At 36.7% G+C, this 24,292-nt stretch overlaps 1 protein-coding gene across 1 annotated transcript in view; it reads right to left on the minus strand.

The window, feature by feature from the left end:
• The window catches only part of ZNF385D (zinc finger protein 385D), a 288,510-nt gene that overhangs the window by 99,149 nt on the left and 165,069 nt on the right, over window positions 1-24,292 (minus strand). Inside the window, exon 3 of the mRNA XM_080824317.1 lies at window positions 15,382-15,492. Coding sequence (XP_080680443.1) covers window positions 15,382-15,492 — 111 coding nt within the window. The remainder of the gene's footprint in view (window positions 1-15,381; window positions 15,493-24,292) is intronic.

The raw sequence follows: 24,292 nt of genomic DNA on the forward strand, positions 1-24,292 counted from the left end.
CATGTGCAGACTAACTTTCAGATAATGTCTTCTTAGTATCTAGGACTCCTTGATTTTAGGCTAAGTCATCTAAGGAACAAGGCAGTGGGGATGTAACACTTTGCCTAGAGTTTTTTGTCGTGTCAAGAACGGAAGAAGGTCAGCACCCATCACTGCCTCTGCCTCTGAAGAATCCTGTTACTGTAGGTATGAATTATCAAATAAAGTTGATAGACTTTCTTTTTCTTTTTGTTCATTTAAGTGCCAGTGAACAGTGCCCCTCTAGAATACCTAATACCTAAGAGTTCACTAAATCATTCCACAGCTTCGATCCTCATCTTTTCGGTTGAACAAAATCTTAGAAAATATTAACCCCTGGTTATTAGGAAGTTTCTTAGTATTCTACCAAGTTACCAAAGGAACCCGGGCTTGTACCGTATCTATGAAAATCTCATCTATGGCAACCATCAGAGTTAACGCTACAGAAAAATGTATGTCCGATTATTGTGTAAGTGCAGATCAGTTCAAAGAACTATTAGAATAAGAATAAAGGGAAATTGCTCTAATAGGTAAAGGATTAGAAAAGGGAAGATACAACCACTTTGGGTTTTTTATTGTTATTCTTTCAGTTTGGCTTTGTATAGAAAAAAGTTGGTCGTCTAAGTGAGTCTAAGTTATTTGACTTTGAATATTAGACTAGAAACTCTCTTAACCCATGAGTGCCTCTAACTGGTCACCTCGACGTATGCTCACTATTCCACAGGAGCCACCATGCACAGAAGAAACAAAATGAAACGGTGCCACTCATCATGCCTATTGGTGATCCCACTTTTCCAGGACCACACACCATCGCTTGTGACCCCTTAGTTTTCTCAGGTACATAGCTGTCCATATCACTGATAAACATGCGTCATTGGTAGAGAAGGTGGGGCTTCAGGTGGGATTAGTGAAATGCCATGAATTCAATCACAGTCACAACAGGGATCTGGCGCTGTGTCTACTCAAGCTTGATATCCTCTTATGTTCTCAAAGATTAGGGGCAGCCAGAGCCCTTGATCATCCTAAATCTTCCTGCGGATAAAATACCAACAATTCATCTGGAAATACAGTGCCTTTCTTTTCTGTTTACTATTGCCCTAGTGGACATATGGATATTTACATCATTAGGTATTCATCTTACTTGTTGATGCAGTACATGACGGAAGAGCCTAACAATGCGTTTGGTATTAAGATACCAAGAAAAGCCTGGATCCACTGTGAAACCATCTAATATACATGATCAGACCAAACACTTTGAAGTCAGACTATGAAGCAAACTCACAGGAGGAAGACCATATTCGTTCACTAAGGGTGACCTAGGGCAAAGGGAGTTTCTTCCATCTCTCCCAAGAATCTCTCCATTCCTTGTCATGGGGTGTGGGCTTTTCTGGTTTGAGTATGAAGGAAGAGCAAGACATGTATGTATACACACACACGTGTATATATGTATATATGTGTAATATATGTGCATATATGTATACATATACATGTATATATGTATATACATATATACACACATACATATCTCGGGTAGGCATGCATGCATACACATATGTGTGTGTGTGTATAAAAGCTTTACTTTATATATACAGACACACATACATATCTCAGGTAGGCATCATAACATTCATTTAGCCATTAACTTATACACTTAGTAAATATTTTTTTTAATATTTTTATTTATTTATTTGACAGAGAGAGAGATCACAAGTAGGCAGAGAGGCAGGCAGAGAGAGAGGAGGAAGCAGGCTCCCTGGTGAGCAGAGAGCCCGATGCGGGGCTCGATCCCAGGACCCCGGGACCATGACCTGAGCCGAAGGCAGAGGCTTTAACCCACTGGGCCACCCAGGCGCCCCATACTTAGTAAATATTTATTAAGCACTATCTATCAAGCACTGCTCTAATTACTTGATAAAACAGTGAACCAACATGCAAACGATCTTTGCCCCCATAGAGCTTACATTCTAATTGGCAGTGGACAACAAACCTAATAAATAAATGGTGAAGTATACTAGGATGTAATTAGTTCTTAGGGGAAAAACCATCAAGTAAGGAGAGTAGGAATGACAGGGGTTGAAATCCTAAACACAGTGGGTGCATCATGTGGTGGTAAAATTTGAATAAAGCTTGAAAAAAGTTTGAAAAAAAATGTAGAAATCTGAAGAAAGAGAATTCCAGGCAGAGAGAGAGTCCATGCAAAGAACTAGAGGTAGGAACAAGCCTGGTGTATTCAAGGTATAGTAAGGGCAGGGTTGGAACTAGGTTGAGGTAAGTGAAATACTTGCCTCAGGAGAAAAATTTAAGGGAATACTAAAAAACTCTGTGATCGAAATGAATAATATTTTCATGCAACATTTTTAAAAATTTAAAATCAATGCAAAGAAAATCCATGGTGGACAAAATATCAGAATTTTAAATCACACAGAATCTAACCCTGTACTTATATAACTTATATAACTTATATAACTCTGCCTCATTCACCTTTTTCCAGTAAAAATTTATCTACAAAAGCAGGTGGCCTGCCTATGGGCCACACCTCACCAATTTTATCTTTTTATTATTGCATTTAGTATTTGTTCTGGTTGCTCAGATTTCTAGCAGCCCTTCAAGATTTTACCTGAGTGCCTCCCTTGCCTTACCCTTACCTCTGCATAAGAGGCCAGTGTGGCTGGAGAGGGGCAAATGAGGGGGTGATGGGAGTGAAGAGGTCACATAGGGCCCTGAAGGTCACATCTCATAGGGCTGGATAGCCATTCGAACGATTCTGTCTTTAAATCTAGGTGAAACATACCACGTTGGAGGGTTTTAAACAGAAAAGCCATCTGGTCCGAACTTATATTTTTAAAATGTTGAGTAAAAGGAGTAGAAGCAGCAAGAATAATTAAGCACATGTTCATAATAATCTAAATGAGAGATGATGGATGGTGGCTTGGAGCAGTGCGGTAGCATGAAAACGGTGGAGAGTGATCAGATTTTAGATATACTTTGGAGGTAAAACCAACATAATTTGTGTAGTATTGAACATAAGGTGTGAGATAGTAAGAAAAGATAATTCCAGGATTTTTTCTAGATGAATCAGAAACATGGAGCTGCCATTATCAGAGAAATGCTGTCTATGAGGCAGGTTTACGGAACAAGCCATGGCCTATAGTTTTGAACATTTTAGATTTGCAGGTCTACTAGCTAACCAAGTGAAGATACTAAGTAAGCCATTGATATTCAAATATGAAGTTGAGGAAGAGATTTCAGCTGAAGAAATAAATATGGATGTCATCTTGAAATCTATAGAGTTAACTTATTCCCCTCCTCCACCTCTACATACTGAAGTCTGTACACTAGAATTCAGAAACTTTTTACAGAGAATATATCTCTTCATGAGATACAACTACATTAGCACCTACTCTTTCAAGACTCTTCAGTAGTTTAGGAATTTTTTTTTTTAAAACAAGAACCCCCCCCCCTTGGTTTTTGTATCTTCGGTGGAAATACCTTTGATGGAATCTTTGTTTTCCACTGAGGTTTTAATTCTCAGCATTTCTTTTTCAATGTAAAGACTGACAATGTGTTTCAAGTTAGAGGAGGTGACATAGTAAAATTTTCGTAATTGGATCCCACCACAAATCTCTCACTTTCCAAAATCTGCATTAAATTTTCTGCCAATGTGGAATGTGCTAAAGAACTACTCCTAGATGTAACTAAACATCTCCACAGGGTAAACAATGGAAAAAAAAAAAAAAAAGTAGGAAACCTCTCCTTGAGTTATTGAAAATAAAGGTTTGTCATTTCATATGTCTCCAATAAACTGTAATAAATTTTTTAGCCAATCTTTTTTATGAATTTATAAACATGGCCACTTATGCGGGTGTGATTTTCAAAGCTGGGCATTAGTTATACACTGTAGCTACTGTTTAAAAGTATAAAACTCATATGGCAGGCTAAGATGACAAGTTCCTTGCGGCAAACCATTTGACTGGAGTCTCTGGGCTAAGAAGAGATGAACTATTTTGACCTACTCTTCATTACAAGATCCAGTCTGCTGACTGCTAATGAGGAGCCACAAGAAGGGGTGCAAATACTCTTGTTAATTGTCAGACCTGCATAATGACAAAGCATTTCTTGCCTGAAGTGATCAGCTCCTATCCTGGGGAAAGAGTCAAGACCACAGATCTCTCAGTGAACCAGTTTGAGCTGTTAACTCAGCCTTTCAAAACCAAATCCCATCTGGGGTGCCTGGGTGGCTCAGTGGGTTAAGCCTCTGCCTTCTGCTTGGGTCATGGTCTCAAGGTCTTGGGATCAAGCCCCGCATCAGGCTCTCGGAGCCTCCTTCCCCCTCTCTGTCTGCCTTCCTCTCTGTCTACTTGTGATCTCTGTCTCTGTCAAATAAATAAATAAAATCTAAAAAAACAAAAACAAAAACAAATCCCATTTAGTGTTGTGTGATTTCTGTTTCTACATGGATCACTTTCTTGTTAATTTATGCCATTTGCCCTTGTTTTGTTTCACGGATTAAAGTAAGAACTAATAATATCTAAATGTTGGTATCAAATGAAAATAGCAGTCTCTCCTTGTTGTCTTCTTTCACTCGAAAATAGGAATAAATCATCATCATAGGAAGTCCGGCCATAGAAGAAATTTCAGGCTTTTCTAGTTAATCCTTTTTAAGGGGAAGGCAGGAATCCCAATCAAATCCACATTATTTTGTAATTTCATATTTCATTCAGTTTTCTTTATGTTTTGCACTCTAAATGTTAAAATATCCTTTATGCTTCTCTAAATTACTGTTTTGGATTTTATAAAGTAATAAAATATAACAAAATGCATCAAAGAGAGAAAGTATCTTTCTGGCATACATAAAGGATATTAAATGTTTCTTTAATCATATATTTATTTTAAATACTTTATGAAATCAATAAATATTTTATCATGATAATGTTCTATCATTGCCCTAGTACTACTCTGAAAATGCGCCTGTTTTAAGAAATATTAGTTGACTTAGAGAGATAAGAAATAATTTTACTGCTTATAACATATATTACAGACACAGCTAAGAATAATGCTGTCTTTGGTTAATTGATCTTAAAGCATTTACTTCTCAGTGTTTTTTAAAACATGAACATAGCTACTTAGTGTTACTTAAAATAAAATGAAAATTAAAGATAAATATTCCCTAGCCCAAGCCAAAACATAAAACAAAACAACAACAAAAAAAACCCCTAACTTAGGAAACCATTAAAAATCAACAAAATTAGACTTGCAAACATTCTACTAAAACATATACTAAACTGTTTTTTACAGAAGTACTGAATATTCATCAAATTAGAATTCATATGATTTTAATTTCTACAATAACTGCATTAAGAATGGGAAAAAATTGATATGAAAATAAGGAAACAATAGTTTATAAGCTACCCTTTTGAATTAGGAAGGCAAAAGCACAGTAATAGTAACAATATAGTACAAATTATCAACCAAACCTTGAGAGCTATTTCAGGAGAATATTTCATATGAGAGAGCAGAGTTAAAGATAGGCATGACAACTCAATGAGACCCAAATGTAAATGATAAAACCATCGACAAAAGCCTTGAAGGGAAACGCTTTCCCCATCGAGGGATGATTTGTACTGGCCTCCAGGTGTAATATCATGTGCACTGATGAGCTGATCAACAGAACAGAACTTCTACCCAGCTGTAATCAAGAGTGATTGATGGTTGGGACAAAAAAGTTGATTATCATGACAAGTTCGCTGATGCAGAGAAAATAAGCTCTGCTTGGGAAATGGATAAAAAAACCTGTTAGGAGACTACCTTCTGCAACCTTATTTATAAAGGCATCTAAGAGAAGGTGTAAGTTGTACAGACGGATCTGATATCCCGATAAACCTGATAAGAATAAATTTGCCATATCTCAGTCTCCACAGATTTGGAAATCTGTGGAGATTTCCCATGTAAGGGATTTAAAGGCTCACTTAGGCACACTGAAAAGGAAACCACAATAGCTCAATGTTACCTGTGCAATTCCTAAAAGTTATCTCTCTGTTTCTCAAAGTATGACTGAAAATCACACACAGACACAGAAAATTAAACTTTCATAGCACACCATGCCTCCATTTGCTCTCCCCCCTCCCCCCTCCCAAGGAATAATCTCCCCAAATGACTGCAACCTTTACCACTATCACATTCAATTAACATCAAAACATAGATTTGGACTGAGACAACAGATCCCAGAGGCAGTATTTTGCATTTAAAATGAGGTTTGGCAGGCTTGAAAAAGGTGAATCTGGGCCAGAATGTTGGGTGTACTACAGTGTTCTAAAACAGACTTAGATTAGACAGAAATCTAGAGAGTCTGAAGGAATACATCCATTTTCTCAAGTTCTGGTTCCAGTGTCATCTAAGAAATTCTAGCACCATAATCCCAATGCAGTGTGCAATTTATAGCATGCTTGGTACAATTTCAATCTCCCTAAGCTGGCAATAAAAACAAATAGCCACCCTTAAACTAGTCATCACAAGAAAGTTTTAGTGTGGAGATGGTAAAATGAATGCGTATGTTCATTTCATCTATAATCTCCTGGCCATGTGAACCCTTGAAAAAGGTACAATGATTCTGGTTTAATGAATACAGACGATAGGACTCAACAAAAGAGACAGCACAGAGCAACAGAGCTGAGGAAGCCAGGATACAAAGGGCCACAAAATCCAAAATGACAAAAGAAGAGACGTTAATAGGAATTAACTTTTTCTTAAATTCCTTTATTTCTCTGCCCAGGAACAAATTCCTCTACTGCCCTAGTTTTCAGGGCCATGGCAAAACCGATGGTATATGCTGAATGAACCATAATGACATATAACAAAAATGACACGGGAGGGACCCCTGGGTGGCACTGTCAGTTAAGCATAGGACTCTTGATTTTAGCTCAGGTTGTGATCTCAGGGTCCTGAGATGGAGCCTTGCCTCTGGCTCCACACTCAGCAGGGAGTCTGTTTCTCCTTCTGCCCCTCTCTTCCACACCCCCCCCCCCCACGATTGTATGCTATTTCTCTCTCTCTCTCTCAAATAAATAAATAAATCTTAAAAAGAAAAAGAAATACACATCTTGCTTCCCATTCTACTTTCTCCATTTTCTGTCCTTTCATGCTTTTCCCATGCTTAACACTTCTGAAAACGCTGCCTCCAGTAGGTGCTGTTGGATGAACAGAGCTCAGCACAGATTCTCTCCTGCTTCCTTCAAAATTTAGTATAGCCATACTGTTCTTTAAGTGATTCTCAATTTTGAAAGGTGTTTCTACACTCCAGCAATCTGTACTTCTAGCAATTTAGCAATGAGCGTATCCATCTTGATTAACTCCTGTATTGAGTGTAGAACTTTAGTGACCAGTTGTCTTAGCTGAGAATGGTCACTTGACGCCAGTGCAAACCTCAAAATAAATTTCTCTTAGGACATGTCACCTGATACGGCAAACAGAAGCCTATGCTGGGACTTACGAGCCCTGTTTCCAGCCCTACCACCTGTTTCAACAGCTTAGACACCTTGGAAAAGTCAACTAATATTCTGACCTTTGTTTTTTCCAATTCTACAATCTCTAAAATGGAAAGAAGGACTTCTTAGACATCTTTGAGTCCCATACACGACAGTTCTCTGAGGTGCTCACAGTAGTTCACAGAAATACAAAGATCACTTTGATTCCTGGAAGTTATGTAACACATCTACTCATGATATCTTAAATCAACTTCTCTTTCTAGAGAAAATGGTCAAATTTTCCATGCGTAGGAGAATCTGATAGAAGAGTGAATTTTATTATTTTGCTTCTCTTTGTTTATAAAGAAAAAAGCCCAGAGAAATATAGATTCTTTTATAAAGAGTTCTCTTTTCTCGGTCCCTTACCCTTCATTCCATCCACAGATGAAACTCTGGAATATCAAAGCCTGATTCAGAGAGTCCCGAAATATCCCAGTGTTGAAGTTTTATTTTTAAAAAGCCTGCCAAAGAAGCACGATGCTTAAATAGGTTCCTATGCTCCTGACTGGCTCATTTTCTCCTGAAACCTCTAACAGCCAGACCCAGTATTTCCTGCCTAGTCCTTCAGTTCCAAGTTTTGTTTTCTGAGAATTCCTGACAGAGCTGTAGGCTCCATTCAGGAAGCAGAAGGTAGTGAGGCTGAGTGATGATATGGGGCCCAAATGCACACTCAAAGCATAAGCCCTTCAAAAGGGACCTCTCAGGCCCTCGATTCAAAAGCAGCCAAACCTACAGTCCATCACCACACGCCCCAGAGCTAGCTCCCGACACAAGGGTGACATGACAGGGCAACTAAACCTCATTAGGCCCTAGACATGTCTCTTCATACACAAGCTGAATGGCCCTGTCATAGAAGTACTTTTGAAGAAGAAAAAGCACCCCGTGGGAATGCCGCAGTGCACAGGCCAAAGTTCTAAATAGCCCTGGGAGTCCTGAAGATGAACAGGAGACACTCTCTTATGAAAGAGATATTTGTTTCAAAGCTGCCTGAAATTTAATTTCTAACTGGGGTCCTCAGAAAATCTTTTGGGACTTAGCAGCAGCAGCAACAGACTTAAAGAAACTTCGAGAGTTTCTAAGAAACGCAGCTTTGCTCAAGACAAGGTAACCCTGTAGTTTTTAAAAGGTAAAAGGTAAAGATATAGGAGGAGTGAGAACCTCAAATCAACACAAAAATACGCTGAACACAGGCACTTGCAACAGGGTAGATCCCTTTAAGTACTTTTCTTAAGGACAGATATTTTCCAACTTCAGTATTTCTTAGAAGTAATTTACATTCAGAGAGCAAAACAGTGATAACCACATTATTTTTCCTGTAACATAAAAATAACCTTTCCATTTCATTGGCTATATAGTTTATAATCCAATTGCCTGCATGTTCTGTTTTATAATCCTTACAACATGGCATAAGGAATGGCTATTCATTTTATTTTAAAAATTTTTTTCAAGACTGTATTTATTTATTCATTTGAAAGAGAGAGAGAGATTGAGCACGAGCTGCGGGGAACCGCAGAGGGAGAGGCATAGCAAACTCCCTGCTGAGCGGGGTACTCGATCCCGGCACCTGGAGATAAGGACCGAAGCGAAAGCAGGCTCTCAGCCTTCTCAGCTACCCAAGAGATCCTGGCTATTCATTTTAAATAAGGGGTTATGGGGGCGCCTGGGTGGCTCAGTGGGTTAAAGCCGCTGCCTTCGGCTCGGGTCATGATCCCAGGGTCCTGGGATCAAGCTCCGCATCGGGCTCTCTGCTCAGCAGGGAGCCTGCTTCCTCCCTTCTCTCTCTGCCTGCCTCTCTGCCTACTTGTGATCTGTCTGTCAAATAAATAAATAAAATCTTTAAAAAAAAAACAAAAATAAAAAAATAAAAAAAATAAATAAGGGGTTATGGAACTTATAAATTCAACAAAGAGCCCCAGGACATGGGGCCAACTAAGAAAGTGGCCGATCTAAACAAGAGGTTGTCTAAATCCTGATCCAGTGATCTTCCTGCCATTACACTTAGCTTCCCTGGATGCTGTTTTTGGGTTTTGGGTTAGATGCACATCCCCATGCGTAGATTGATTGATTGATTGATTGATTTGTCGGAGAGAGAGAGAGCACGCACAAGCAGGCAGAGTGGCAGGCAGAGGTAGAGAGAGAAGCAGGCTCCCTGCTGAGCAAGGAGCCCATCGGATGCGGGGCTCAATCCCAGGACCCTAGGATCATGACCCGAGCCGAAGGCAGTGGCTTAACCCACTGAGCCACCCAGGCTCCCCCTCATGCATAGATTTCTATTAACCCTTATCCTAGGATATGCAAAAAAACGCTGAAATCTGAATGAGACAACGATATCTATGAACTCTCCTGGACATGTTTTGAGACAGCAGACACTGCCAGAAATAGGCAAGAAATATTTAGAAAATTTTAACTGAGGCCTTCAAAATGGAATTTATAATTTAGGACAAAACATGTGTGTGTGTGTTTTTTAAGTCATAGTAGAATAGTAGATGCAACAATTCCTTTTTAGCTTATAAAATTTAAGCTTGCTTATAAAAAAAATTTGGGAAATAAAAATAGAAAGAAGTAAGAATAGTTCTTCAACTCCAGCACAACCACCATTAGTTTTTTTTTCCTCTCCCTCCATGCAGTATTTCCTTTAAATATCAACACCTCCCAGAAGCCTATAGATTTAAATATTAAAAAGATGTGTCTGAAGTCATGATATTACAAGAATTTAATTATCTAATTTAGTCATTTGGTAAGAAAAAATATTCCTTTTCGCAACTTCATCATTATATTGTTTCATTTGGTTGCAGAAGTTAACACAGATACAAATTAAATTCAGACATATTGGTTAATTTTACTACATTCCAGGGTGCTAAAATGTAGAAAAACAATAGTAATTTCTATTTTATAATACCACCGAAAAATGTATCCATTATCTCAGTGATAATCCCAAGGATCCCCTCTGGAGGGGTCAAAGGGCACCAAGGATTGTGACCTTCTAATGAGGTAGTTTTCCCTTCTTCTTTACAAACAGCATCTCGTTGTAATTGATGCTTGATGGTCTTGAGTCATAAAAGACATGTTGCTACTATATTATCACTCACTAGTTTGCATTTGTACTTAAATTTTCACCATGTTTATGATTCAATCATGTGACTGAATATGGGTGATGCCATTGGAAAGTACTCACAAGCACTGATAGGCAAGGCCTGGCCCATGCTCTAGAGGACTTTCCCCAGCAGCTGACACATCCAGTTAATTCTGCGAGGGAAGGAGCCCCCCAGGCCCCCCTCTCCAGGAGCACACAGATCTCTAGCCACATCATTCCTGTAGGATTGGCTGGAGCCTTTGGATGGACTGGCTACTCTGCCTGGACCAGATGGGTAGGAAGAGTGATAAGAGTGTCCACAAAAGTGGACACTGACCTTGCTGGCCAGTGGCCAGAGACTGGCCGGGCGGCCTTGTATGTCTCCTATATTCTCTGTTCCTCAGTTTCCATATGGGAAATTAGAAACATTTTCTTCTGTCTCTAACATATTATGAAATACTATTGTCGGTTAACCATACTGACTCTTAGATGCTACAACTTAATGATTCTTTGGTTTGGGGCCTGAAATCTTACTTTCCACTCTATAAATAGTCATTTGACATCTCACTTAATAACATTACATCCATGCTGGTCCTGCTATAAATTGTCTTTCAAAGGTACACTTAATAACTTGCTCAGCTCAATGGTAATTTATGCTTATTTTAAAATGCTGATAAAATAACTGGACAAATTACAACCTTCTGGTCTTTAGTTGGGAACTTTCTGCATAACCCTTAAGTGTGTTTCATGTAAATGTCGAGAAAAGCTCTTTTTTTTTTTTTTTCAAAGAAAAAGCCTATATTAGGAGAAAGCTATCTCATTTAAGTGCATATAGTATAATATGCCATTTAAATAGATTTCTGCATGGCCAAAAATAGAAAATGTACTGTACAGGTATTACATAACACCAAACTACACAGGCTATAATATGAAGGGTTAAAAATATGTAAAAGCATAGAGGAAAAGGAAATTGAATTTTCATGATGCAAAGATGAAAAGAACTACAAGCTATTATTTTCATTGGAAGGGGAAGAAGCTTTGAAATGTAAAAAGGTTCATAAGGCAAAAATACTTTCCTATGTGATTGAGGATGCAACCAAGCACACAAGTGAATTACAGTGTTACTTTTCCAAAATAATTCTAGGTTTAAGAATGGAAACAGGAAGATAAATTCCAGATTCACCTGGAAGAAGCAGATGCAGTTGTGGGGGGATTAAGAAGTCTTTTCTTGGGTTTAAAATGGTCAAATTTGAGATATATCTATATGTATCTATCTAGAAAATATTTGTATTTTCTCTTAATGTAGATTATTTTCTTATATGTGAGTGAATGGATGATAAATCCAACTGATCATGGCACTCAGTAGTAAGTATTTTATAAAAGTAATATTTGTGGACATGACCCATCACTCATAAACGAATCTCATATTTCCAGAACATTAGTTCCCCTTATTGACATAAGAATGCTACAGAGACATTTTCTTAAGTCTCTAAAGGAATTTCTGCTCCTGTACTTCAACTTTACAAAAATTATATTTTGTTTATAAATCATAGGTAAAGTGTTGCCATGTCATTTATAAATTTAATAACATTGGGTTTTTACATTTTTTTAAATTGCAATTTTAAAAATTAGCACTGCATAGTGAATTTTCATTTGAGATTCAAGATAAAAAACAAGCAATGAATTCACACGTGTCCAGTTTATATAGAGCAATGAAGCTATACTGGGTAATTATCTGATAAATTCAAGTGGTCATAAAATTCAGTTCAAATCTAAGCCAAACATCCAAATGAGTATCTGTAGCAGGCAGGATAATGATATTTAAGACCTAATCCCTGGAAACTATGAGTATGCTACATTATATGACAAAGGGGGATTAAGTTAGTAGACGGAATTAGGTTGCTAATTAGCTGATTTTAAAATAGAGAAGTTATCCTGGATCATCCAGATGAATTCACTGTGATCACAAGGGTCCCTAAATTTGGAAGAGGGAGGCAGAAGAGTGAGGGTCCGAGTCATTCAATGTGAGAAGGATTCTACTGGCCATTGCTTGCTCTAACGATGGAAGGGAGTCATGAGCAAAAGGGTAGCCTCTAGAAGCTGGATAAGAAAGGCAAGGAACTGGGGCGCCTGGGTGGCTCAGTGGGTTAAACCTCTGCCTTTGGCTCAGGTCATGGTCCCAGGGTCCTGGGATCGAGCCCCGCATCAGGCTCTCTGCTCAGCAGGGAGCCTGTTTCCCCTCCTTCTCTCTCTGCCTGTCTCTCTGCCTACTTGTGATCTCTGTCTGTCAAATAAATAAATAAAAATATTAAAAAAAAAAAAAGAAAAGAAAGGCAAGGAACTGAATTCTTCCCTGGAGCCTCCAGAAGGAACATAAGCCTTCCGACAATGTGATTTTAGACCAGTGAAACCCATTTCTGACTTTCACCTCCAGAAAGATAAGATAATACATTTATGTTGTTTTAAACTACTAAGTTTGCCATGATTTATTACAGCAGTAATTGAAGATTAATGCGGTAACCATTATGACTCAGACCAATTAGTCTAAATTCTCCAAATACCTAGGCCAGTTTCCATGTACCACATGCCACACACACCTGAAAGCACAATTGTGAGAATGAGAAGCAACTGTGCCCGATAAACACATACTGATTTCTATATCAACTTGAAATTTCATTAGCAAAATAAATTGCTATTCTCTCTTATCAAGGAAACAAAACAAGATTACATTTTATAAAAGACATAAATTTTCTGTATGTTATTGTTAATGCATAGCTGGTAATAATTCTGAAGACCTTAAGCATGACTTTAATATCAACAGGATTAGAAACACTCAAAAGAAAGGAAGAAAGAAAGAAAGAAAGAAAGGAAGGAAGGAAGGAAGGAAGAAAAAAAGAGAGAGAGACTATTTTCTTGAAGTGGTGAGTGACCCATAGCTGGAGATCACCAACCAAGGACCTAGCCTAGATGTGGCAGATGGTTTTCTTAGATTTAGCGGGAAATTGGGTGCAATGAGCTTGAGGTCTCTTTCTGATTCCCAGTTTACAGGATTTTCACTTAACACAGAGGAGAAAATATTGACAGTGAAATTGTTGGCAGGAGGAGATATTGAAATAACCCCCGTTAGATGTTAGGAGCTGACAGCACGGCTCCTGGGAGACTTTTGTATTATTATCTGATCAGTTCCAAAGTGAAATATCAATAAGATTTAAGAAGGAAAGAAATCAAGAAAGATTGACTTAAAACAGCAATTACAGAACTATATGATTGTTCACTAAATGTTTAGAAATGATCAAAATCACAAGTATTGAGTTCAGAACTCTAATGTACAGGTCAAGAGGACTTTTTTTTTTTAACTGAAAGAGATTATTATATGACATTTATCAGTTGAAAAGATTTTTTCTTAATAAACTATGACAACTTTCTTAAAATCCAAATCAAATCAAAGCACTCAGTATTGAAAAACAAACAATAAAAACAAAACAAAAACCAAAAACCTCTCTTTAAATAAAATGCTATATGTTCAGTGTATTCTCTTTTTATACCAGCAAATACTGTTTAGGTGTTATGCAGGCAGTCTACTCTTTTTTAAGCCAACAGAAGAAATGAAACTACCTGATGATTGTACTAATAGGTATGACTTCATAAGACCATAGCAATCCTTATACAAAATGAGATGGTCTCACAGAAGGAATTTATTTGTTTATAAAAGACAGTTTATTTGTTACATCTCTTTTCTATGCATGACTACCTCACATGCTCTCCTCATTACCAGAGCACCTAAAGGACCTACTTGCCTAGAAAGATTAAATATTGGAAGGCCTAACAATCTCCAGAATCCAGATCGTTCTGGTCTTCTCCACACTGCACATCCACTTAGGGCAAGATAATGGCACCACGGATGTCGGGCCACTTTGACAGGATGGGGTCCTCTGTTTGCCTAGAATATATATACTTCAGCAGTATTCTCTTCCTAGTCCTTCCAAACCAAAACTCCTTCTCTTTTCTGTACCTCTCAGGACCAACTCCACACCAAAGGAGGTTGGGGAAGGCAGGGAGTATTTTTCACATTGATCACAAGCCAAAATGAGCTTCACTGTGATGAATCCAGAGATTTTGTGATCCTTAGAAAGGTATGGAAGATATGAGTGACTCTCTGCAAATAATTTGCCAAGCACTGGTCAGGTCCACAAATGTCTCCTGACTGTCATTTTCTCCACTTAAGATTTATTCATCAGGGGCTTGAGTGCTTTGAGATCTTTAAGACTCCCTATTAAACTGCCACTACTTCTAGGGTAATAACTCGAGAACTCTAACACAAACATCACTAAGGACACAAGGGCTGGTCTGGAATTGGGGACCACCAAGGCAGACTTAAAAAATTACACAGCAAAATGTTGGCCTTGAAAGATAATTTGGGACTTATATTAGAGGCATAATTTATTAAAAGTCTTGGTCCTAAATTTGACTATTCCCCAAAGGGAAAGTGTATTACCTAAATTTTAACATTACCAAGAGACCAAAAATATATAGAGAGAGATATACCATTAAACTGCAAGTATAAAATACTGGTAATGTATATGTTTCCATAGTAAACAACCAAACATAATAAAATAAACTCCAAAATTAAAGAACATAAGGAGTTAAAATGTTATCTTTGAATTTTGACACTCTCAGTTATTGGAGAAAAATGTTTAAGAAATCTCTTCTGCAAGATTAGAACAGCATAATACATTTTTTTTTTCAGTGAATACTAAACGGTAAACTTACATCGGAATTAAATCTCAACTGGCAAATGTTGCATGATATGATTTGCTTTCTTCGATGAGGAAGAGGAACCCCGAATGTATGATTTATTACAGCTTTCTGAATCGGGTCCATCTGTAATGAGAAAGAAAATACAACAAATAGAAATAAAGCTTGTCAGTTCCATTGGAATGTTGCCTATTTCATTAAAGAGCCAATCTGTACAGCTTGAATCTACTGCTCACATTATAAAAAACATTTTTATTCTAGGAAACAGCATATCTACTTTCTTGGAAAATAGACAATAAGCTCAAAGCTCAGTATGATAAGAAAATGATAAAAGTACCCATTAGAGTCTGCATACTAACTGTTTTTCTCATTTTCAATCAACAATTGTCTCAGTTTGATAATCCTAAAATATAATTAAAGGTTTATCAAAACTCAAATTATTGCAAATGCCAGCAATCTTACACAGAAGTGTGTCTATGCCACTGCCCCAAAATGGACTTATAAGTAGACTTGGTCAGATGAGTAGTTCTGAGAATAAATTATGCGCCATAATCCAACATTAACCTTATGCTACTTTTGGTTATCTTTTCTGTGTTAAGAATATGGTATACAAATCTTACTTTCTAAGAATTCAAATGCATGGAGCTATCTATTCATTCAAAAATCATTTATGACCATTTAATATAGCCTGCTCTCCTATGGACTTACTATTTGAGGTTCAGAGAGTCTGGACCAAACCAGTTTATCTTTCTCCATCCCATATTCCCAGGATAGGTCAAGTGACTCCAAAGACATAATGTCAGCAACTTGGCTCTGATAAAACTCACCAGCTTTGTCCTACCGTCCACATCGGTTCTCAACTGTTGGAGTCAGATAAAAATTTTGATCTGCTTCTTAATACTGGTGCAACGTCTTTGCTTATCTGTGTCTCCTAAGGTGGTGATGAGGTTCAAAAGTGATAATTCATAAATCTACCTAATTGTGAAATCTACCTAGTGCTAAGCACATTATAGTGTCAATAAATGTTGGCTATTATATCTTCTCTCTCACAGCGCGCATGAAGATCAGAGCCTCACACTCCTATAATCATTGTTGGCACACGACTAATTTCTCACATGGCCAAGAAACATTTCAAATAAATCAAACATTACACTATATGGCCATGACTTCTGTTGAATGCCTGCAAAGTTCAGAACTTTAACTCTCATCAGACATCAAGTTCTTCTGAGAGTTCTCACAATGGGTTTGGATAGCTCAGAAATAATACGACACTCAAAAAAAAAAAAAAAAAAAGCCAAGAATGTGTCTGTGAAATGATGCTCTGATATTCAGCCTCTTTGATACATTGTAGTTTATTAATTACCCTAAACAAGTCATTGATAAATTCCACCTCTTGTGTATTTCAAATTATCAGAACCAGTTCATTGATAGGTTGTCTTCATAGTAAGTAGGAGGAAGCTTCTGTCTACATAGTCACAATTTCTATTAGGTTGTCTAGGCACTCCTAATGCACAATAAAAATAATGCACTCAGTATTTATTAAAAGTGTCTTCTATGTGCTAAGCACTAGGCTAGGTGGTTTATATATTAAACAGTTACAATGATCAAGAAGAACTCATGGGTGTAATCATTTTTACCTTCCATCATCACTTGACATTTTTTATTTGATGTTAATCTTTTCCCTGATTCAGGAGGAAACTCAGCTATCCTTTATTTTTCTGGCCACTTCCAAGTATTAGTAAATACTAGGAACCCCTCTCTCCTTACTAATGAATTTTATCATACTTTTAAAAATCATATCATACTTTTTAAAACTAGTTTTAGTTAGGTATAATTTATATGTAATAAAATTTAGCAATGTTAGGTGTAGAATTTGATGAGCTTTGGCAAATACGCACAGTAGTAATATTACACAAAACATTTCCATCATCTGGGAAGGTTTCCTACTGTCCCTCTCAACACCTGACTCCTACACCCCACTTCTGAAATCACTGGTCTGCTTTCTGTCACTATATTTTTGCCCTTTCTTCAAGTTCATATAAAGGAATCACAGAGCATGTGTGTTTTTTTGTGCCTGACATTTTTATTCAGATTAATTCTTTTAAGATTCATCCATGCTGTTGCGTGAATCAGTAACTTATTCCTTCTTATTGCCCAGTAGTATTTCTTTGTATGGATAAATGACAATGTGTTTATCCATTTGTCAGCTGATGAATATGTGAATTGCCTCCAATAAATTGTATCACCTTTTCAAGTCTTAACACACAGTCTAAAGCTCATTCCTAAATTCAGTTTGGCATCTTAATTCAGACATTAAAAACTAATTTAAAATTACATTCTCTTTCTTAGACTAGACCTACTGTCAGTAGTATGAATAATAGTATGAAAAGTCACAAGCCATAGTATACAGTTCTTTTCTCTTTATATATTTTTCTTTTAAGTCCCTTACCTCTACCCCAGCTAATCTTCCAAAACTGCCTCAATCCCATCTCACCCCCATTTCCTTAGAGCCCCGCGGAAGATGCAGAGGCTTGAGAAAGCCAAGAGCCACACAACTGTGCGACTCTGGGATACTCCAATAGCCTTCATTTTGCTTCCCCGGATCACTTTTATAACTTCTTTAAAGATGCCATCACAATGCTGCTTGGATAACAATCACAGGGAACACTAGGGGATAATTTGCCTTTTAGCCAAAAGCTAAAGAAATATTAAAAGCAGAAAGAGGTCACTGACTCAGAGGTAGTTGCTTCATCATATGCTACTGCATCTGCTCGGTGCATAAATGGGAACCATTTCTATTTGGGGATAAGGTGAATTATGTCTATAACCCATTTAGGAATGGGTTATTATAAGAAGTCCTCTTATAATGATACTATAAAATAAGAATAAATTATGCATTTATATTAAAGATGTTCTCTGAAAATGAATAGTGCTGAATTTGTATCATATATTAGTGAGCAGCATATTATTTTGGTCTTTCAGGAACACTGGGAAAGCAGTGACCATATTCAATCCAAATTTGTGTAGGAGGTGTTTTGGAACTAGACACTTAATGCAAATGTGGCATATTCTCTAGATTTAATTATTTTATTTGCATTGAATGATGCTCTGATCACTGTTAGTGTAAAAATCAAATTTCAAGATGCAAAGTATTGTATTTTTCTTCAGAGACAATTTTATTTCCCAGTATACTTAAAAAAAAACACCCACTTAACTGAATTATATTTCGAAGATGGATGTAACAAACTATAGTTACACCAACAAAAGTAATTCTCCTTATCATTTTAGAAATCCAGTACAATGAAATGGTAAGCTTAATACTTTTATTAATGAGCATGAATCATATTCACCTCTCTAATATATACATCTACAAGTATAAGTAAAACCAGTTACAACAAAGAATCATGAAAGGACAAAATCTCAATAATAACCACTTCTATTGTTATGTAGTTAATTAAATGATATCACATGGTATGTAACTAAAAGTAGCATCTATTATCAATCAAGGGGACAAACACACACACCAATACACACACATTATTAGGAGTTTTTCCACAAAATCAGTCTCAAGTGATGCCAATGGGTGTAGGTAGGAAAAAAGTGTTCTTGGGTCAAATAAATTGCAGGAAACCTGGATAGTACAGCCTAGTCTTTCACAGCACACAATAAAATATTAAATTCTCTGAGACGACCTTACGTAATAAAAACATCTGTTTTGAATAAATAATTTCTAAAATAATTTAACCAAAACTTTGGTTTTCTTTGTTTTTAAATTTAGCACCCTAGTTCAGTGCATACAGTTTGGAAAATAATGATCCAGTAATATAAACCAACATAAGAATATGAATGAAATGTAAAGCCTTCAAAAGAAAGTAAAGACACCAAATTAAAAATGTAACACAGAGAAATCAGATCCATAAAAGCTTCGATACATTTCGCTTAACTCAGGCAGCCCGGAATTAACTAAATTAAATGGTAAAATCTTCCTAATATTGTAATACATATTTATCTAATTTCTGAAGTGGGGTATTCTAAATACATTATCCAGCCCCCCAAACAAACAAAAGTAAGAATGATACACTACCTATTGAAATGCTGACCCAAACTCTAGCCTAAAATTCAATTTCAAACTTAGCCTATGGCCTTATTTAAAGCCAAATGAATATGTTTTTCTTCATTTCAAGCTTAAGGATCTTTGCATTTCTATCTCAGGTCTTGCTTTTCCCTCACATCTCCTCTGGGCATTCTGCTAAATTGATTTGTAAATGAGTATACAAGGGACAGCTACAGTCCAAGATTCCCTTCTCTAGGATGCCCATTGTATTTTCTGAGGATGGAGGTTAGCCTGGAGTTTACCTTTCCTGTTCTAAGAGACTTTCTCTCTTTCTGTTCCTATTATTATTGTGTCTTTCAGTTTTAAAATCAAAGAATAAAAACTGAAATGCCAGAAGTTTAGAAGTTCAGAAATATAAAGGTTGTCTCTTCCAGCTGGTATTTCTATGTAACAATGGCCAGTAACGATAACTCTAAAGGTTACACTCACAGGAATTTACTGAGTGTTTTTATGGTTATCAGCATCATTTCCATCCTATCAACTTACTGAGATACTCTCACTGTCCCTTGCCTACTATCACACAACTACTAAGTGGCAGAGCCAGCTGAGATGCACAACCTCCCACTCTGCCCCCTGTCTCCCTCAGGTACCACCATCAAGCTTTGTGATACCCATTGTCCTGGACATTTGTGACTCTAGTATTAGGTGACACTGGGTTGAGGCCCTGGTGGCTTTACTACATCAACTATGAGTTAGAAAAATCTGAGTTTATATTACATTCACACATTAGAACACACTAATAAAAATTCCTAATTATCCCAAGCCTACAACAAATTTGTTCATTTGAAACATGTGCAATGTTGATCTTTTTCTTTAACTTTTAAGTGGACATATAACTTATATTAAAAAGTGTATACATCTTAAGTACATAATTAGTTGACTTTTTAAACCTGTGCATACTTCCATGCTATCACCATCCCAATAAACATAGAACATGTTCAGCAATCTAGAAGGTTCCAAGAATGGAGGCACAAATTTGGGAGTCCCCAAGCCACCTGCACTTCTGACAATGTGGTTGTAAATCTGGGGGTTACCACGACTCCTACAGGTTTGATAACTTGCTAGAATGATTAACAGGACTCAAGAAAACATTATACCTATGGTTCAAGTTTTTATTACAAAGGATATAAATCAGGACCAACCAAACGGAGAGTCCCAGAGGGTGAGATCTGGTAGAATCCTGAAAATGGAGCTTCCATGTCCCTTCCCCAAGAAATTAGGATGCATCATTCCCCTTCCCAAAACCTCATAGCTAAGAAATCTGCCCCAAACCTTGCTCTCTGGAATTTTCATTGGGGTTTCATTACACATGCATGACTGACTGAAACACTGGCAAAGTGAATGAACTCAATCTCTAGCCCCTTTCCCCTTCTTGGAGGTCCAGACTGGTATTACCTGCTCAAAGCCCAATCCTCTAATCACATGGTTAGTCTTCCTGGTGACTGACCTCCATCCCGAGTCATCTCATTAGCATAAACTCAGGTGTGATCCAAGGTGGGCATGATTCACAAAGCCTCTCATCACTCAGGAAATTCCAAGATTCTAGAGGTTACATAAAATTTAAAAACTGAGGACAAAGATAGCTAAATTCTTTATTACACAACCATTGTACATCTTTATATTTTTGAATGCATATCTTTGCATAGTTGTAAGCATAATATAGTATACTTTCTCTTTTTTTATTTAACAGTGTATCATAAAAATACTTACATTTAAACATCAGTTTTCATATTTACCAATTAAATGGTGGCATAATATTTCATTAAATAATTGTACCATAATTTACTTAGCTTATTCTCTGTTGTTGGATATTTAGGTTGTCACAGTTTTAAATAGCCCTGCCCAGATCATCTATATGGGTGCAACTTTTATTAAGAACCAGAGTCTCTTAGAACTGGAAAGAATCTGAGTGATTAGATTTTGCCTTCTGATTCTATTGACAAGCCCACTAAAGCCCAGAGATGTTTCTACCAGGAGTAGAAAAGGCACAACAAACCAATTCTCCACATCCCAGTTCTAGGTTCTTGTAGCTATAATATATGACAGCAAGTCTAATCCTTCTTCTTTCCCTCCAAGTAGGAAGTAACAATGGTTAAGATATAGTCTCAAATGTTGCTGCTCTTATTTGCTGGCTGTTTTTAAATCTTTCTAAGCTTCTATGTCATTACCTCTAAATGGAGTGATAATCATGCTGCGTTATTATGTACAATGAATTATATAAAATGTATACAGAGTCCAGCATTGTGTCTGTCACATAGAAAGCACTAGATAAAGATAAGTGTTTCTTCCATTATTATTTTACAACAATGATAGTAAATACCACATTCCTTTCCAGAAGCAGAAAACTGAAGGAAAAAAAAGAGAAGAAAGATGCCTTAAAAGGTCCAAGTGATCCAAAACCATTCAAGAAAAAATAAACTTAACTGTGATAAACTTTATATTTGAAAATAAAACAATAGCTAATTTTATTTATTTATTTATTTTTAAGAGCAGGGGAGAGGGACAGAAGGAGAGAGAGAATCTTAAACAGGCTCCACACCCAGCACAGAACCTGATGTGGGACTTGATCTCACAACACTGAGATCATCACCTGAGTGGAAATCAAGAGTCAGATGTTTAACCGGCTAAGGCACCCAGGCACCCCAACAACAGCTAATTTTAAAGGAGCACTTACATGTGTGAGGCACTGTCAAAAAAGCCTGTCTGTCTCATTAGGTCTTCACAGTAAACCCACAAGGAAGATACTTCTGTTTTACTCCTTTTAATAAAGTTTATTTTTTGTAGCAGTTTTAAATTCACAGCAAAATTAAGCAGAAGGAACAGCAGTAGATGCCCTTTTTGCTATCGTTTTATGTATGCAAATATTTAGGTACAGAGACATCAAGTTAATTGGGTTAGGGTTCCACAGCTAGGCAGTTCTACAGCTGTGGTCCGAATTCAGATAGTCTCACACTATCATTTTCATAGTTCTAAACACTGTGCTAGATTTTCTTTCGTCAGTAAAATAAAAAATATATACCTTTACACACACACACACACACACACACACACACACACAAAGATGGTAATGGGGTGGGCAAGAAAACATCTGCAACATCCCTATTGATCAAAGATTATGTACTTGGCTACACAGAGGAGCTCTAGAAATCACTATGATTTCTAAAAGATAACATATCAAAGCCAAAATGTTCAAGGCATATTAAAAGGCAATGTGTGCAGAAGAATATCTGAATGGTCAATAAAAAATAAAACGTATTGTTTATTCTGGAAGTAAAGTTTAAAATAACAAAGAGAGCAAAAATAGTCTAACAATATTTTGTATTGACAAGGATTTGGGAAAAGTGCATAAAAACTTGGCATCATCTAGTAAAACTGAAAATGAACAGAAAATAAGATCTAAGCATTCATCTTCTGAGGAAACTCTGGTTTATGAGCACCACAAGATTATTACCCAGAAGTTCCCTGCAGTTTTGTTTGTATCAGTAAAAACTTTAAAACAACCTAAATAGCCAATGGTAAATAGTCAAAGAGCTATAAAATGGAACATCATATAGATGTTATAAGGAATCCGTTAAATATTTCTTCATCAGCAATGACAGTTAAAATAAAATGCATCAGAATATCTACAATATGACATCAGACACCAAAAAAAAAAAAAATCAAACATGCATAGTCAATAGATAAAGTAAGAAGAAATGATTAAGGGAGCACCATTTTATATCTCCTGAAGAAATAATGTGTCTAGGAAGTGGCCATCAATTACAGCTACTGAACAAAAAGGGACCACCAGACAGCAGACATCTCTTGAAGAAGTACAAAACCACCTGTAAGGAAGTCATGCTCAAAATAACAAACCTGCATTTCATCAAACCTCTAAATGTAATTACCCATTCTTAGGAAATAGGGATAGAAGAATATGGTAAATGCCTCTCCATGCATAGAAAAAGGCAAATCCTCATTCACTGTTGGTGAGAATGTAAATCGGTGTGGTCACTGTGGAAACCAGTATGGAGGTTCCTCAAGAAATTAAAAAGAGAAATACCACATGACCCAATAATTCCACTATTGGAATATTTACCCAAAGAAAATAATTCCACTATTGGAATATTTACCCAAAGAAAATGAAAACAATAATTTGAAAAGATATATGTACTCCTATGGTTATTTTAGCATTATTTATAATAGCCAACATATGGAAGCAACCTCAGTGGCCATCAAGAGACAAATGGATAAGGAAGATGTGGTATGTATACATATACACACACACACACATATAAATATAATGGAATATTACTCAGCCATAAAGAAGAATGAAATCTTGCCATTTGCAACAATATTGATGGACCTGGAGGGTGTTATGCTAAGAAAAGTAAGTCAGACAGAGAAAGACAAATACCATATAATTTCACATATATGTGAAATCTAAAAAAAAAATGAACGAACAAATAAATAAATAAAAACAGAAATAGATTCATAAATGCAGAGAACAAACTGGTGGTTGCCAAAGGGGACGGGAGTGGAGGGCCAGGCAAAATAGTTGAAGGATATTAAGAGGTACAAACTTCCAGGTATAATAAATAAGTCATGGTGATAGAAAGTCCACCATGCAGAAGTAGGATGTATTAATGCTATATGGTAACAGATGGTCGCTACACCTCTGGAGCTAAGCACTGCCTAATGTACATAGTTGTTGAATCATTGTGTTGTACACCTGAAACTAATATAATAATATATGTTAACTATACTTCAATTTTAAAAAGTCTCCACATTAATAAAATCAATAAATTCCAAACTGTAGGGAAAAACAGAACA

The sequence above is a fragment of the Martes martes genome (genome assembly GCF_963455335.1).
Source record: "Martes martes genome assembly, chromosome: 1".
NCBI classification, from domain to species: domain Eukaryota; kingdom Metazoa; phylum Chordata; class Mammalia; order Carnivora; family Mustelidae; genus Martes; species Martes martes.